Raw genomic sequence first — 16836 nt, 5'->3', positions numbered from 1 at the left:
TAAAATGGCACTAGCTTGGGATAATATATACAAATGAAAAGTTTGGCTTTAATGGAGGAGGTTGTTATGTATTTTTACTTTTGGTTTTTCACTTGTTATTTTTTGGACCGCTTTTTCCAGGTGTGACTGGTATTGGCATAATTGGCTACCCAGAGGGTGACCTACTTTGTCCATATCTGAAAAACAGACCCAAGGCAAATTAGAACTTGGCGTATCTCTAGAGACTAAGCTGCTCACATTTTATCTGTGGCATCATTTACTTTTTTTTATTTTATGTTTTGGTATCTTTGCTAACCCCCAAGGGGGAATTGTCATTTTTCATGAACTTTGGTCGTCAGTGAGCAGGGTCATTGGTGAGTACATTGTGTGGGACAGTCACTCGAAAAGCTGCTTCACAGCTCAGTGGATCAGGGGTTTATTTTTGGCCCTGCTCGTTACCTGTGTCAGAGTTGTATTTTCATTTTGTAATGTGTTCTTTGCTTTTTCTTCTCTCAAAAATGTGCATGTTAATTTATTTTGTTCTTTGTAATTTACTCTCTCCACCTTTGTCCGTGTTTGGATGGTGAGGGGCTTCCTAGTTGCTGGCTCTTGCCCTGTGCTCAGTGTTTTAGGATTAGTCCCATTCTGGCTACTTGTGACCTTGGGCTTGAAAAAGAAAGTTCATAGTAAGAATAGATAAAGGATATAGTGTTTGTTTGTTTGTGTATATCAATGAAGAGTTTCATCACAAAATGTGGTACATGCTATATTTTAATTTCATGTTCACTGTTGTAGCAAGGACATCATTTGAGACTGTACTCTGCATAAGTCAAATATTAGATAAAGATGTCTGACCACCTGGTATGTTATTAAATAATATATAACTTAATTTCAGTCTATGGTAAATAACACCTCCCTTTAAGTAAAAACTGCGCTTCAGATACTTCAAGCCAATGAGCACTTTGCAAACATCTGTCGAGAACTTGTGAGGTTTCACTGCTACCAGTGTTGAGCAAATGCTTGTTTTACTTTTATTGAGTTAGTTTTCTACCATATAATAAAACTCTAAGGTCTGTGTGTGTGTGTGTGTGTGTGTGTGTGTGTGTGTGTGTGTGTGTGTGTGTGTGTGTGTGTGTGTGTGTGTCAGCAATCTGATTGGTCAGTTAGAGAGGGAGAGAGAACAATTGTGAGACATGTGAACTTTCACTGTATGAAGATGTTTGCCGGAGGTAAGCTTTTGGAACAGGTGATGCTCTGGATGAGTGGGATCAGCAGTGATGTTTGCAGTCCTCGTCCTTACCCAGACTTGTGTAAGACTTTAGTATGCAGTACGTTACAGCCTATGATCCTTTCACAAGCTTCGATGATTCATTGCAGATTGGCCTTTGCCTAAACAGAGGCAGCAGCAAACCGTACTTGTGGAAATGCTTGATGCTGACTTTTCATGATCTGCTTTGCTGCTTTTGCATGTGCCTCTCTGCCTTGTCATTTTGTTTCTACTTATCCTGTATTTTTTTTCCATAATTTCCTCTTTGGTCGTAATTGTTATGAAAAATGTGTCTATAATTAGTTTAGATCTCTTTAAAATTACTTCAGTGTATTTTTGTCTGATGCCTCCCGACTGACAGAAACAAGAAACACTCCGCATTGGATGCCACTTGTCTTGATGTCTAGTTATTCAAGATGTTATTTTTGGCCCTCTAGACCTGAAAAACCCTAATATGATAAAGAGTAAATCAATAGGTGTTTGAAACAAAAAAAGATCAAAAGGACTTGAGTTGTGCATGACGCATCAACTGACTCCAGGGGGTCAAAGTTACAAAACTTAGAAAAAATTGGGATTGCTGATATAGGCATGCATTCAGGGTGTCATTTTATGCTATTTTAAGGTTGCTGATTATGAATATGATAATATTTTTATATATGATTCTTTACCAGTGCTCCTAGCCCCTCTTGGAGCCACTCCTAGAAGATTGAAAAAGACAGGTTTCAAGCATAAGCATGAGGGCTATTGTTTTAGACTACTTCAAGTCTAAAAGTCTCAAATTTAATCTTATTTTTGTTTTTTGTTCCTTTACAACAGATTTAGCCCTTTACGGATGTCTATCAGAGGTTGGAAAATGACAAAAAAGAATATGTAGACTTTAAACATTTAAACTGAAGCACAAACTTGAACATTTAACAATGTGTTCTTGTTTATGATGCACTTCTACCATTTCTTATGAACACCTCAGATTACAACAGCTTACGCTAATTCAGATTTGATTTATCTTCTTTATTTTTTTACATTTATTTACAGTGTTCATTGCTCATGCAAATGTGATGCGTTTTGTTAAAAAACTAATAAATGTTTTTTCTGAAAAATTATTTTTTTGATTTTTGAAAGTGGAATGTTCCATTATAGATTAAAAACAAAAAAAACCTTGTTTTATAAAACTGTACATTGTTAACTTTTATTTGGTCAAAACAAAACCTTTTTTTTTTTCTCTCTCTCAAACGGGCTAAGAGGGAATTCCAGTATTTTGAGGTGATAAAGAAATATGTCTGCTTTTATTAGTTTATCCGGTACAGAATGTGGTCTTGATATTCCATCCATCCATTGTTCCAACCCACTATATTCAAACTACAGGGTCACAGGGGTCTGCTGGAGCCAATCCCAGCCAACACAGGGTACAAGGCAGGAAACAAATCCCAGGCAGGGCGCCAGCCCACCGCAGGGTGCAGACACACACACACACACACACTAGGGACAGTTTAGAATCGCCAGTGCACCTAACCTGCATGTCTTTGGATTGTGGGAGGAAACCCATGCAGACACGGGGAGAACATGCAAACTCCACGCAAGGAGGTACCCGGGAAGCAAACTCAGGTGTCCTTACTGCGAGGCAGCAGCACTACCCACTGCGTCATCGTGCCGCCCTGGTCTTGATATACACTACTACATTTCTAAGAATTTCCTGAAGCTTTCGAAACAAACCTAAGTATAAATAAACCTGATAGCTTAGAGTTGAGGGATTGGGACTGCATTTAAGAATGGCTGTTGGTGTTCCTGTTTGCAGTGTGCGTAACCTGCACTCACGGAGCTTTTGAGCTCTTTTGGTGACCTGTAAAACGCTTTTTGTGCATTTCTTTCATTCTGAGTCATTAGTCCACTGATTTGATCTTGTTTTTTTCCCCAAATCTACAAATTGTGAATTTCTTTTTGGGATAATAAACTGTCTGTCTGTCTGTCTGTCTATCTATCTGTCCTATCCATCTATCCATCTATCCATCCATCCATCCATCCATCCCTGTGCTGTCTCTGTTCATTTCACTAGGAAGGAGTGACACTTTAACATAGAAAATAATTTGTGTATTGTCCAAAATGTGTCAGACTTTAGGCTGTGGGAGGAATGAGTAGTTCCCAGGCAAGGGCCACCTGCTTTTTAACTTGGATTCTTCATCATTGTTAGTCAGCAGTCATGGAAAGTTGAAGTTTGTCAATTGCCAGTGTTATAACAGATCATTATAAAAAACAGTTATCCTCCTGTTTCCTGCATCCACCTTAACTAGTCAAGAGGTATGGGACCTTCTTAAAACATAGACACATCTCTACTAAAACCAGTGAGTTATGCATTTGGCGTTTATAAATTATTGTGCTTTGCTCTGTTTGACTGTGTTTACTGTTTGGACTACAATTGATTGATTAATAGTCCTGGAAAATGAGTTGGCACCTGATTCGTTCAGTGTGAGCTTTCCAGTTCATGTATTGTTTCTGTGTATTTTATCTCTGTACCTATAAAGTATGAGAGGAAAGGCTTCATTAAAAAGTTCCAGTATAACAAACTAGATGTAAGCTGTATAACAAACTAGTCTGTGTGTGTGTTTGGTCTCCATATTGACAAGGACATCTGGAGTCACTTCAGGGCTGAGTTTGGAGTATGAGCTCTGCTGACGTGAAAGTTGGGAGGAGTGAAAAAGTGTCGTTTAGAGAATCAGAACTAGAATGTCTAGTATTTGGGAAGCATTTGATCGGCACTTGTCAAGCTATATTACAGATTCTTCTTGTCAAAAAGTGTTACACCTCAGTTAATTGCAGACAGTGTGAAAATGCATTTCCTCTCACACATTCATGTCACACTCCTGTCACACTCCCTCACTTTATGTAAAGAATTTTGTTTTACTCAAACGTCTTGACTTCATAATCAACTTTTTTGTGCTTTATTTTGTTTGTGAGCTGCGTATGACCCAGATTATGAATTTAATAATAGAAAACCTCTGAATGATTAATGGGATAATCCTGTTTTATGTGCCTAAGCGGAAAACAATGTGGTCAAGGAGCTGGAGCTGAAGCCATGAACAGGGGCTGTGTGGCTGATTAGGTTAATCTGCCATTACTTGAAAAGAATGGCTCTTTGAAATGAGGTACCCAGGATAATTAATTAATTGATGAATAAAAGGAAGTCAAAATGAGGTACATTCTGTGTTTTTTTTTTTTTTTAATTGTATCCAGTAATTACTTTTTCTGCGGTTATTGGCCGAATTGTGTACTAGCAACCTTTTTTAGAGAACATTCTTGTATTGCACCAAGTGCTGCCTTGATGACACGCTTTTCTCCTTGCGCCTCTTTAAAACAGTAAGCAGGCTCAGAGAGTGACATTTGGAAAATCTTTATTTGTGAGTGTGTTTTGTGATAATGAAATTTGATTATCCAATCCCAAAAGAAGTTACACACTTTAGATTATGACTAATTTCTGTACTGTTAGTCCAAAAGAGTTACAAGTAGGTCTTGGATAACAAACAGCTTTTTCACAGATATAAACACATAAAGCCCGCAAGTTTTTCTTCTCAGTTGAATTTTATTTAATTTTCATCTCGGGACTTCCGTTTTTATTTTTTGCGTTTTGCCTTGAACGTTGAACTTGGTGAGGAGCGCTGTGCAAGAACAATGTCATTTGGACTCTTGTATTATATTTCTGAGGCGGCCATGGTAGATTGGCCATCTATCTCAGTAAAGAGGATTACTTGTGTGCTTGTGTTCTGTTTTGTGTATTGCATCTTATCTTTACACCAATTGCATGCTCAACCTACCTGGAAGGGGGTCTCTCTCTGATTTGCCTATTCCACGATTCCATCCATTTTTCTGTTTTCCCCACAAGGTTTTTTTTTGGAAGTTTTTTTTTTTCTTATCTTCTTATTGAGTCAAAGCTGTCAAAAAACAGGGCCTGTTAAAGCCCAATTGAAGCATTTCTTGTGTAATTTTGGGCAATACAAGAAATATTTTGTTGTTGTTGAGAATGGTGGACATTCAGACTATCATTACACCTTTCTCAACTTTGCAAGGCACTGTGTAATTATCAACAACTGTAGAAAGTTTGCAGTCAACATAACATAAATACTTGAGATTCGTTTTAGTTTAATGTATTTGTATTTTGTGATTAAAAGTACAAAAATGGTGGTTCTCTGTCATATAATTAGTAAGTTTGAGACATTTGTCTTTAAAGTAAGTAATAAAGCATGTGAATAAGGCGCTATATAAGCTCCCGACCCGGCACAGATTCTCACTGAGGCACGTGTAAATTGAACAGAAATCTTTTTATTTTCACTTCACCCGTGGGCGCACGTCTTCCCCGTGTCCCACAGGCCCAACACAGTCCCAAACACTCTTCCCCTGTGGGGCACGTCTTCCCCGTGAACCCCACAGGTATAACACAATCCCAAAGCACCTTACTTTAAACACAGCAATCCTTCCGCTGGCACCACCACTCCTCTCAGGCAACCTCAACCTCTTCCTCCCGATTCTGGCCCAGAGTGGTGGTTGCTGGCTCCTTTATGGCCCTCCCGGAGTGCTCCTGGTGCTTGCTCACCTGTTCCCAATTGCACTCCCGTGTGGGGCCGATGATTAAAACAGCTGGGCTTAACTATCTCTGCCTCGCCCCCTGGCGGCCATCCCAGGTGCCCACAGGGTTGGGAAGAACTCCATCTCCCATGAAACCCTGCGGGAAACTGAGGCATCATCAACCAGGGAGGCTGCCACCAAGCGTCCCGGGGGAGGTACTGAGGTGTCCATGGCTGCTCCCCCAGACCTTATACAGCAGTGTTGTCCCGACCAGGCATGGGACCTGGCTGTCCATTACAAGCATTATGTACTTTTGGCAGTTGTTTCCATTAACAGGCATTTTTAGCACAAGTGTCCGCTTCTGTTGGATATGCACAGGAATACCAATGCATTTGTAAGTTGAGGGCGACCTGTAGATTAATGATTACTGGGGCTTTATCTGCTGTGTTTTAAGCCATTAGTGAAGTGCAGTGGGCACTGAGTTGGAAAGGTTAGAATGATCTCTTCCGAACAGTTGTAGTTGTGTCAAGGTTCAGAGTGATTGAAATCGGTTACAAAATATTGTAAGGCAAATCGCCTGATACCATCAAAGCAGTAAAATCAGGTGCATCTGAGGGCTTGGATCCAGGTAATTGATATGCTGTTGCTGAGAAGCTAATGTTTGTTTGTATAGAGTGACATGTATGTTAAACACTGCTCCAGAGAATCTAGCAATTACTGTGACCTCTTTATAGGGGCATGCAGGGCAGTGGAGTCGGTACACAAAACCTCCGATTCCTCCATTTATCGTACCTCCGACTCCTCTCTTTGTAATCATGAATGGAGTGGTGGCTCTGAGGCTAAGGATCTGCGCTGGTATCCCAGAGGTTGCTGGTTCAAATCCCCGTCACTGCCAAAAGAGATCCTACTCTGCTGGGCCCTTGAGCAAGACCCTTAACCTGCAATTGCTCCAGGGGTGCTGTACAATGGCTGATCCTACGCACTGACCCCAAGAGGTATGCGAAAACTATCAGATTCCTAATACAAGAAATTGTATAAGGCAAAATAAAAAACAAAAAAAATGAGACTCCTATATTTACTATATTAATCAAAAGCACACAACCTGTTAGGATATACAGAGCATTTCAATAATGCCAGCGTGAATCATCAATCTACTTTTTAGCACTCCGACCTGTTAAAGTTTAACTGTAAAAGCTGTAGCACTTCCGCTGTGACTCTATTATATTATTTATTAAACAATATTTATAAAATTTAAAATAGTTTATTTGAATTAGTATATGTCAAATTGGAAATCTGATACCATTACAATGTGCATTTAGTCCGACTACAGTAACCCAGTAATTGCTTCTGATTCCAACTCCACAGCCCTGTTTAGGGGTCCACTGTGGGAGCTCAAACAGATAAGTGACGAACACCCCAGCAATATATTATAGAATTTGCTTTTTGAACTTTTGTAGCTCCTTTCAACTGGATAGTATATAAATACAGATTGGGTGATATTAGGGTAGGCTGTTTACACCTTAATGTTTTATGCCTAGGCAGCTTTTTCAGAGGTCCTTGGAGAACACTGCATGAATGTGCTTATTGCCAGTTGTGTGCTACTAGACTCCAACAAACCTGTCTGTTTTGGAATGGCTTTTGTTTTATAGCGCCTTTTCTCCTCCTTTTTTATTTACCTTAAAGCACATCAGGCCCCCTTTGTAATCCTAAGTAGATGAGCACACACTTATGTTCTCTGCACTTTGTGTAGAGTGAAGGTGCTTTGTTAATGTTTTCTTAAAATAAATATTTTTTTATTTTGAACCATGGAATTTTACTTGTAAGTCTAAGGTTCTACCGGTCTTTAGTATGGAAATGGAGGTGAGATTCATGTGGCTTTTGACATGAAGAAACAATAGCTGCACATTTTCCTTAGTTTTGGAGTTTTATTTTGTTTATCAGTTACTGGAGTCACTTTAGCACAATAAAAATGAGAATTATATGATTATACAAAGAAAATATCTCAACAAATAGCTACGGAGTTGCCTTTGTGAGTTTTCCATTGACACAGTTTAATTTTGTTTAGAGTTTAGTGGTTTTGTTTTCTTTCCACTCACACTGATACCCATACAACTATCTGTGTAATATACAGTATGTCGTTATTTCTTCCTTAGTATTTTTCCACATATGCACCACCATCACTGTGAAAGTCATAATCTAAGGCTAAGCCCACAAGAAAACTGGAAGAATGTTCTCTACATTTGAATTCTTCCCATAAACTCAGGCTTAGCAGAATCATCTTTGAAAACCAACTTAGAAGGGGTGAGCTCCTGCCTTAAGCCACTTTAGGATCTGGGAATATTGAAAATTGAAGGTACTGCTAATGTGTAAGTGTTAGGAATTGTAGTTAACTCATTACCGTTAACTAAAAGACAGTGTTCATTATGAAGGCTAACAGAATGTCAGGTTATATAGCGCCCTGATGTGTGCAGTACAAGTCCAAGGAGGTTCTGCTCAAGCTTTATAACACACTGGTGAGGCCTCATCTGGAGTTCTGTGTGCAGTTTGGTTCTCCAGGCTACAAAAAGGACATAGCAGCACTGGAGGATGTCTAGAGAAGAGCAACTAGGCCGATTACAGGGCTACAGGGGATGAGTTATGAAGACTAAAAGAGCTGATCCTTTATAGTTTAAGCAACTGAAGATTAAGAGGTGATATGACGGAAGTGTTTAAAATGATGAAGGGAATTAGTCCAGTGAATTGAGAAGGTGGCTTTAAAATGAGATCAACAAGAACACGGGAGCACAGGAGGAAACTTGTTAAGGGGAAATTTCACACAACGTTAGGACGTTTTTCTTCATACAGAGAACCACAGGCATTGTCCAGTGAATGAGCTACCACATCTGGATTTGTATTTATGTAGAATGAATCAATTACAAATCACTGAGACTCACATAAAAGCCGAATGTTAGTAGAGTTGAGAATGATTTAATATGAAGGTAAAGGTTAAAAGGGAAGCTGTTTTTTGTTTATTGAGATTATTAAGGAATTTATATTTCCTTAGTATTGGACATTGCCTTTGTACCACTGAAACCAACTGTGTGTGAAGCTTTCTTAATAAAAACTATACTTGGTTTAGGAATCATTAGACAAAGTGAATCTGATGTAAAGGTTGTAAAATTAAGTAAGAGTGTGCACATCTGGAGTATGAAAATGGGAATAAAAGTTTTATTAGTGTTTAGATCTCAGTCAGAGCCCTTTTGACTGAGTAATCAAGAACTGCAAGCAGTAATCATGAAGATCCCCACAGATAGGTTGAAGTAAGGAGGATCAGCCATTAGACTCAAGTGCTCTGGTAATCAGTGACCTGCATGGGCAGGGGTGTCTTTGAGGACTGTCTTTATCTTCTCTTCTTGTCTGGGGTAGAGCTCTCTGGAGTTTGTGTGGCCCTTCTGAGATGTGTTTAGGGCTTTTGGCTTCTGATCCATTCCAAAGGTTCTTTTTAGGGCAGACCAGTTTCTAAACACATGTGTTTGTTTATTTGCAAATTAGTAAGGAAACTGTTAAAATTGCTATAAGTTTCCTTCAGATTCTTTATAAAAGTTGGGAGCTGACTCAGTTATTCTCATCTTATGGCCGGCCACATGATATGTTTAGGTGACCTTCATGTGTATTTTACTACTTTTATCCATTTTACCTTTCAAAAGTACATTCTGTGCACTGCACATAAACTGAACAGACTGTGTGGAATATATTGTTCTCTAGCTGTCTGTGTTTGGAAGGATCTGAAATGGCTTACTTGAAATTCTGCAGATAATTAAGGCTTTGCATTGCGTGTGGAATCTTGATAAAAATCTAATTTATGACAAAAACGTTAAGTGATATTTGAGTATGCTTGCTAGTAATGTAAATATTATCATCTCGAGCAGTTATTTTTAGTCAGTCAATGAGTATTTAGTTCTGTCTTATGTTTAATAATAATTCTTTGCATTTATATAGCGCTTTTCACACTACTCAAAGCGCTCAGCGATTGCAGGTAAAGGGCCTTGCTCAAGGGCCCAACAGAGCAGAGGCCCTTTTGGCATTTACGGGATTTGAACTGGCAACCTTCTGATTGCCAGTGCAGTTCCCTAGCCACAGAGCCACCACTCTGCCTGATAAGTTTGCCAAGTTACTGCATGTTAATTTTAACTTTAAATCTATGAGCAAATTATTTCACTATCTTATTTCTTATAGAGAAAAGCCAAGCAAAATGACACTTTTTATTGGCTAACTAAAAAGATTATAATATGCAAACTTTCGAGGCAACTCAGGCCCCTCCTTCAGGCAAGATGTATTATTATTACATTATAAAATAATACTATTTCTTATATTTTTATTTAAATTTTGGTCAGTTGTTCGGCATTGTGTATGGTGTTTAATTCACTTCTCTTGGTTTTACAATTGCTAAATAAACTTTTTCTTTTAAAGGACGCTTCACAGATTAAACATTCATCAGTTTTGTAGTTTTCTTGCAGATATTTGCACAATTCAGTAACACAATATACAGAACATGATTTTTTAAAATATTTTTTTAAAAATCAGAATGAAATCATTTCAGGAGGAACAATTGTTCTTTTATGTATGTGATATGCTGGGGAGATGCAGGAGGCACAGCTGATCTGTTCATATGACAGTACAGAGGGTTTCTTCTGTGGAGATCGTCTCAGTCAGACAGCATCAAAAGCAGAGTTTTAATTTTTTATTCACCCCTCTAGGAGTCTGTGAAGAAGACTGCCCTGATCTCAAGAAATTAGCGACCAGTACCTTTTCAGATTAAATATTTGCCTTTTTTGCATTAATGTTCTCCCCATGTCTGACTTGCTATATCTGCAGGTGTTCAAAATGAACTTATTTCTGTTTTCTGTACTTTTTACAGATTGTAATCCAGCTATGGATCAGAGATGAACAGCTTTCACCAGTCCATTCACTTATGTTGAAGTGACCTGCGGGAATGTCCAAAATGTCTGGATCCTCCCAGCCTGTGGCTCACAGTAGACGGTTAGTGGATGCGCATTCCACTTCCAGCCCAATGGCGATTCCTCTACAGATTCCTCGAGCTCACACGGTAAGCACTGCGTTGCATTTAAGGTGGGTGGGTTGGGGTTGTCAAAAGTGTGGAACAGTTTCACAAATCAAAAAAAGGTTCATAGGTTACCTCCATGCTGTGAAGGACAGAAAGGTACAAGACACAAACAAGGTTTCAGCTGTGCAGCCCTCATCAGGTGTGTAGCAGCCAGGCTACATGTTTTACCTTCTTTACTTTTCAGCCTGGAATTAACCTTTAACTTTCATCCATCCATTATCCAACCTGCTACATCCTAACTACAGGGTCACGGGGGTCTGCAACCTTTAACTTTCATTATTTTATAATAAACTTTGCAGTTGCACGCTGACATAGCCATTACACTAACTCCATTCAGTTCACAAATGACCTGTAGTCTGAAATCACCATAATGATATACTTTATTTCCATAATGCTTCCTCTTCAGGAGTTCATGCATTGAGCGAGTGCTATTGTGGAACACCACACTTTGATTAAACAGCTACTTTCTTAGATTTTTAGATGATATACTTGAACCCAGAGGAGAATTGTGCCTGAATGTTTGGAGAAACATGTGCACTGGATGTGGTGCAGCTGACCCCACGATTAGCCTACTCAAAGACAGTACAGAGAGTCGTAGTATGCTGGCGTGCAACGTGGAGAGAGGCAAGGACAATTAGTTGATTAAGTGCATACAATCTGATTCAGATTTTTACATAACTAAACTGTGGTTGTCCTGTTGTAAATGTTTGACAGAATGGTGTGGGATAGCAATGGATCTGGAAATTCAACTTCGACTTTACTGTCCTATATAAAATAAAAATATTATTCAGCGAGCCCTCCAGCAATAAACAAGAATTCACAACAATGAACAAAAACAGCTCAGGTGCCAAAAATGCAAAAAAACAAAAAGAAATAAGAGTGTCATGCAAATAAATAAATTATTGAGTTTAAGCTCTGTAGGTACTTATGGTCTCAAGACACTAGCTAACCTGCAGCTCTGAGGGGAGGGGCAGTGGGTGGGGTGTTTTTACAAGCCTGATGGCGTAAGTGTCTTCAGCCTTGATGCGCTAGCTGCCATGCACTTGTAGTGTCTCCCTGATGGTAGCAGTATGAACCATTCATATTGTGGGTTGGTTGTGTCTTTAGTACTGTTATGGGCCCTCCTGAGAACTCTGGTGCTATAGATGTCCTGTAGTGTAGGAAGTGCTGTTCCAATGATATTTCCGCTGATTTTACCACCCACTGTAGAGCCTTGTGGTCTGTAAAGCCATGCTGGACTTTTCCCAAACAGACTGTGATGGAGTAGGTTAGGACACTCTCAAACCTGCATTTACAGAAGTTGCTTAGGATAGTGCTTGGCATGCCAAACGTCCTTGGCCTTCTCAGAAAATACAGCTAACAGGCTTTCCTCTCCAGGTCTGTCATGTGGTAGGTCCAAGTGAGATCCTCAGTGAAGTTAATGGCAAGAAATTTAAATGTGGCCTCTCTCTCCACCTCAGTCTCTCCAGTGTACGGTGGTGGGTGCTGTGACTGCCCTCTCTTCCTCCTTGTGTCAATAATCATCACCTTCATTTTGCTGGTGTTAAGAAAGAAATTACCATCCTGACACCACCTCAAACAGCCAGCCACTTCCATCCTGTACAATGACTCGAAACCTCCAGAAATCAGTCCAGTGATGGTTGTATTGTCCACAGATTTACTAATGTTGTTCTTGTGCTGGGAAGCAACACAGTCCTGAGTGAAGAGCATGTACAGCATGGGACTCAAAACCCATTCTTCTGGGGTTCCTGTATTTATGGTTATTGCTTTGGAAATGTTGTTCCCCAGCCCGACCAGCTTGTAAAAAAGTCTAGGCCCCATTGCAGAGAGTTGGTGGCACCCCTAAAGTGAAGAGCTTGTTGGTTGGCTTAGCTGATATCGATACTAATCAAAAGGCAAAGTCCTCACTGACTGACTGACTGACTCACTCATCATTAATTCTCCAACTTCCCGTGTAGGTAGAAGACTGAAATTTGGCAGGCTCATTCCTCACAGCTTACTTGCAAAAGTTAAGCAGGTTTCATTTCGAAATTCTACACGTAACGGTCTACAACGTCCGCCATGTCGAACTTTCTTATTTATGGCCCCATCTTCACGAAATTTGGTAGGCGGCTTCCCTGTGCGAACCGAAACCGATGTATGTACTTATTTCGGTAGTATGACGCCACTGTCGGCCGCCATATTGAACTTTCCAACGGTCTTTGTTACTTATGGGCCCATCTTCAAGAAATTTGGTATGCAGGTTCCCAACACTAACTGAATCCTACTTACATACATATATACGTCCATAGCCTGCAGCTCGGTCACCGTGTGAGGTGGCGTTGGGTCCCCCATCCCAACGCCTCCCACGTTGTTGGCTGCCTGCCTATAAAAGGCCGTCCGTCGCTACGATCTCTTCATTCCCTTCCTTGCTTCGCCACGGGATTCACGTCTCCCTGCTGATAACTGCAGCCTTTTTATTTAATCCACGGCTTCTCCGCTGTTTTATTGTTCGTTTATTACGATTTAATTATTGTGTAAGTATTTTAGACTTACATTTACATTGTTCAGGTACCCATTTCCTTTATCATTCCAACCGTACCCGCATTAACATGTCTTATCGAAATGATCACTATCGATCAAAGAACTATCACTTACCGAGTGGTTTCCATGCCCGGAGATACCACCTACTTTTTCCATTTTCTGTGTTACATATTGCACGGCCATATCAGGCTCACTCTTGATATCTGGAGGAACATTGTGTCTAATGTATTGAATGACTGGGACAGGTTCAAGGTGTGAACTGATGACGGTACAGGAGATAATTAGACTACACAGGAGCACTAGAAGAGTGAAATGCTTAAGCCCTTCACCTATGGATCTGCATGTGAGTTGATGGCTGCTGCTGAATTGTTCGGTTGTTGCTTTCAAGTGTACCGAAATGGCCAAATATTTTACACCTTTCGACAACCGCCAATGCCTCTTAAGCATCTTAGATTCACAGGTGACTATTTCAGTAGTGGACACTTTTATGTTTATGAATGTTTAAACTCTCAAAAGCTGGATGTGAAGTTATTGATGAAACAGGTTGTATACTTACAACGCTTGACAGATGCCGAATGTCTCTTCAACACAAGTCCTACAAATACTGTCGTAATTGGAACAAACCATGAAACTCAAACCGATTATGACAGCAGCAATCCAAGCTGTGAGATTTGAAACAAGATTACTGTTCACATGGCCAACTGTACATTACATGCTCAAGAGTAAGCTCAGCGCACAGCTTGGTCATATTACAACCGGAGGGCCGAACTCACAATGTGGTATACAAAGAGATCCTTAACAAATAATTATTGGTATACTTTCCCTCAGTTTAAAATGGTTTAATTTTCTTCTTAATAAAAAGTTCAAGACAGTACTTCGCCGCTGCGAAGCGCGGGTATTTTGCTAGTTACAATATTAAAAGGCAAAAAAACAGCAATCGGGCATAGCAGTCCTTGGTCTCTAGGTGTGTAAGTGTTGTGCTAACTGTGTCCTCTGTCAACCTGTTTGGTCTGTATGCAAACTTTAGAGGGTCCATTGTGTTGGGTATGAATATCTGAATGTGGCACATTTTCTGGTAACTTTCTCAATTTAGTAATATTTTCTTGTCAGAGGAGTTTCCTAGTGTTTGCTTGAGGCTTGTTTGATTTCTCTTTAACTGGATGCTGCTGGTATATGTAAAGAAATCTTAATCATGTGCATTTCTCAAAAAGATGTTCCTGTTTTTGGTTGCAGTGCAGTTTGATTTCTTCATGTTCATTGTGTTCCTAAGAATTACTTCTGAATGCTTTAAAATGCTGCCTCCTGACTCACAAGAACAAGAAAACCCCCACATACGTTAATCTGTTTCACTCATCTTGATGTCTAGTTATGCAGGACATCATGCCTTTAAGGGTTGGCCCTCTAAACCTATAAAATTCTAATTGTTAGGCAATTTTAAGGGTTTATGCAGGAAATTCAACCCTAATGATAAAAAGTAAACCAACAGGCGTCTGCAGCAAACATGATCAGAAGGACTTGAAGATGTGCAGGCCACACCAAGCAACCCCAAGGAGTTTGCCCCCCTAATGCAATACGATAGATCAAAGTTGCTGCTTTTCACAAAACATGGAAAAAGCTGTGGATTTATCATAAAAGGATGTGGAGTGTCACTTTATGCTATTGCGAGGTTGCTGATCATGAATATGATAATACTTTTGAAATTTTGATTCTTTACCAATGGTCTCCCAGCCCCCTAAGAGCCCCTCCTAGTAAGTTGCAACATGACAAATTTCAAATATAAGATTGCAGAGTATCATTTTAGTCTTATTTCAAGGTCAGTGATAATGAATGTAATGTTATCTTTGATCTTTTACTTGCCCTCAATGGGCCTCTATTAGAGAGTGAAAAATGATAAATGTCAATTATAATCAAGAATATTTACACTTTAAAACAATTCAAATGATCTGTTCTTCTTTATTGTGTACTTGTACTTTGTGAAGTAAATCTTCACATTTCTTATGAATACCTCAATCTATGGTGACATTCAGAGTCTTGTTTTAGTTTTGATGTTCTTAAAGCATTCCTTTAAAGATTGTTGACATTGTTATCCTGAGGAATGATCTGACTGATTAAAAAGCTGATCGACTATTCTGTCATGGTAGAGATGCTGATATCAACAAATCGTTGTTAGGACTTTCACTTGCCTTGTAGGTAGTGTTTAATTCAAAGATCTCTGTTTCCTGGCAGTTGGAGGCATGACTCAAATGTTTTCATGGCCTTCTGCTGTAGTTGCAAATACTTCCCACTGTAAATGAAGACTTTTCAGTGAGGGCTGCCTTTTTGGCTGAACACGTGAGAGTGTGGCTACATCACATGCCTTGCTTTTTCTCCTGCTTTGGTCTAGACCACTACTTAAAGATAATATTAGCCAAAGCAGTTATTTTTTGTTCCTTCTTTGCTTTAAGTGACAGGGGAAGTTACAAAGCAAGAAATTAAACAGATTTCAGAGAAAGAAGCACTGCTACTGTGAACTTTGTATAAATGTACCCACACAAAACAAAAGATAAGTCTTAAGCGCCTCTTCTAGTTGTGAAGGTGCTTGTCTGGGTGGTCATTCTGGTGTAGAGCTTTGTTCTCTGGTGGTTTTACAAAAAAATGAGTCAGGCCCTTCTGGGAACGTCTCAAATTTATAGTCTTCTCACCGCAAAAAGGCAAAGTTGGTTGCCCTCAGTGGGCGTCTTCTTGGAGCTGTTGACCAAAAAGAGCTTACAGTGTTAGTGAACATACCCCCTTGTGTGCCAGGGTGGTACTGCTTACCTTGTCTGAGTCCGGAAAGCAATTGTACACCTACTATTACCTACTATTCTATTTGTGGAATTCAGATATTTCATACTTTTTATTTAAGGGTAATTTTGACATTTTTGAAATCAAATTTTTTTTTCCCCCAAATAGTAGTACACATTCATTTCCACAGAAATGTGTGTAATTAAGTGAAGCATCATTCATATACTTATAATGGCAGCACCGGAGAAAACAATTAACAAAGTCCTTAAAACATACAGCTGATAAATGTTCCCAAAGTCTTGAGACTGGCCACAGAAAAGTATATATATATATATGTGTGTGTGTGTGTGTGTGTCTTTTTTTACCAGAAAGAGAATTTATAGGGTTATTGAAATCCTTTAAAAAAAAAAAAAAAAAAAAAATCTGACCTGAAAAGGCTTTGAAAAAATTACAAAATATCCATTACATTTTGGAAAAGAAGCTGGTTATTTTGTACTTGGGCCAAAGTAGTTAGTGCTTTTTAATGTAGTTTTGTTAGCATGCCTGCCAACATTACCCATTAAATTCTTGCTTTATCAGGCACTACTTTGTCAGATTGCTAGAATCAATTGAAAAGTGCTTGCTAAATATGGTTGGCAGATAAAAAATA

The 16836-nt window shown here is 39.3% G+C and overlaps 1 protein-coding gene across 6 annotated transcripts in view; it reads left to right on the top strand.

Annotated features, from left to right (window-relative positions):
• The window catches only part of ncor2 (nuclear receptor corepressor 2), a 313848-nt gene that overhangs the window by 61201 nt on the left and 235811 nt on the right, over positions 1-16836 (top strand). For all 6 annotated transcript variants that reach the window (XM_039772027.1, XM_039772028.1, XM_039772023.1 and 3 more), the window contains exon 2: positions 10695-10883. In XM_039772027.1, the coding sequence (XP_039627961.1) occupies positions 10770-10883 (114 nt within the window). In that variant the 5' untranslated portion in view covers positions 10695-10769. The remainder of the gene's footprint in view (positions 1-10694; positions 10884-16836) is intronic.

The sequence above is a fragment of the Polypterus senegalus genome, chromosome 12 (assembly GCF_016835505.1).
Source record: "Polypterus senegalus isolate Bchr_013 chromosome 12, ASM1683550v1, whole genome shotgun sequence".
In the NCBI taxonomy this organism is placed as follows: Eukaryota; Metazoa; Chordata; class Cladistia; order Polypteriformes; family Polypteridae; genus Polypterus; species Polypterus senegalus.
The sequence above is the reverse complement of the archived record's forward strand: the minus strand, read 5'-3'. Positions and strand labels throughout refer to the sequence as shown.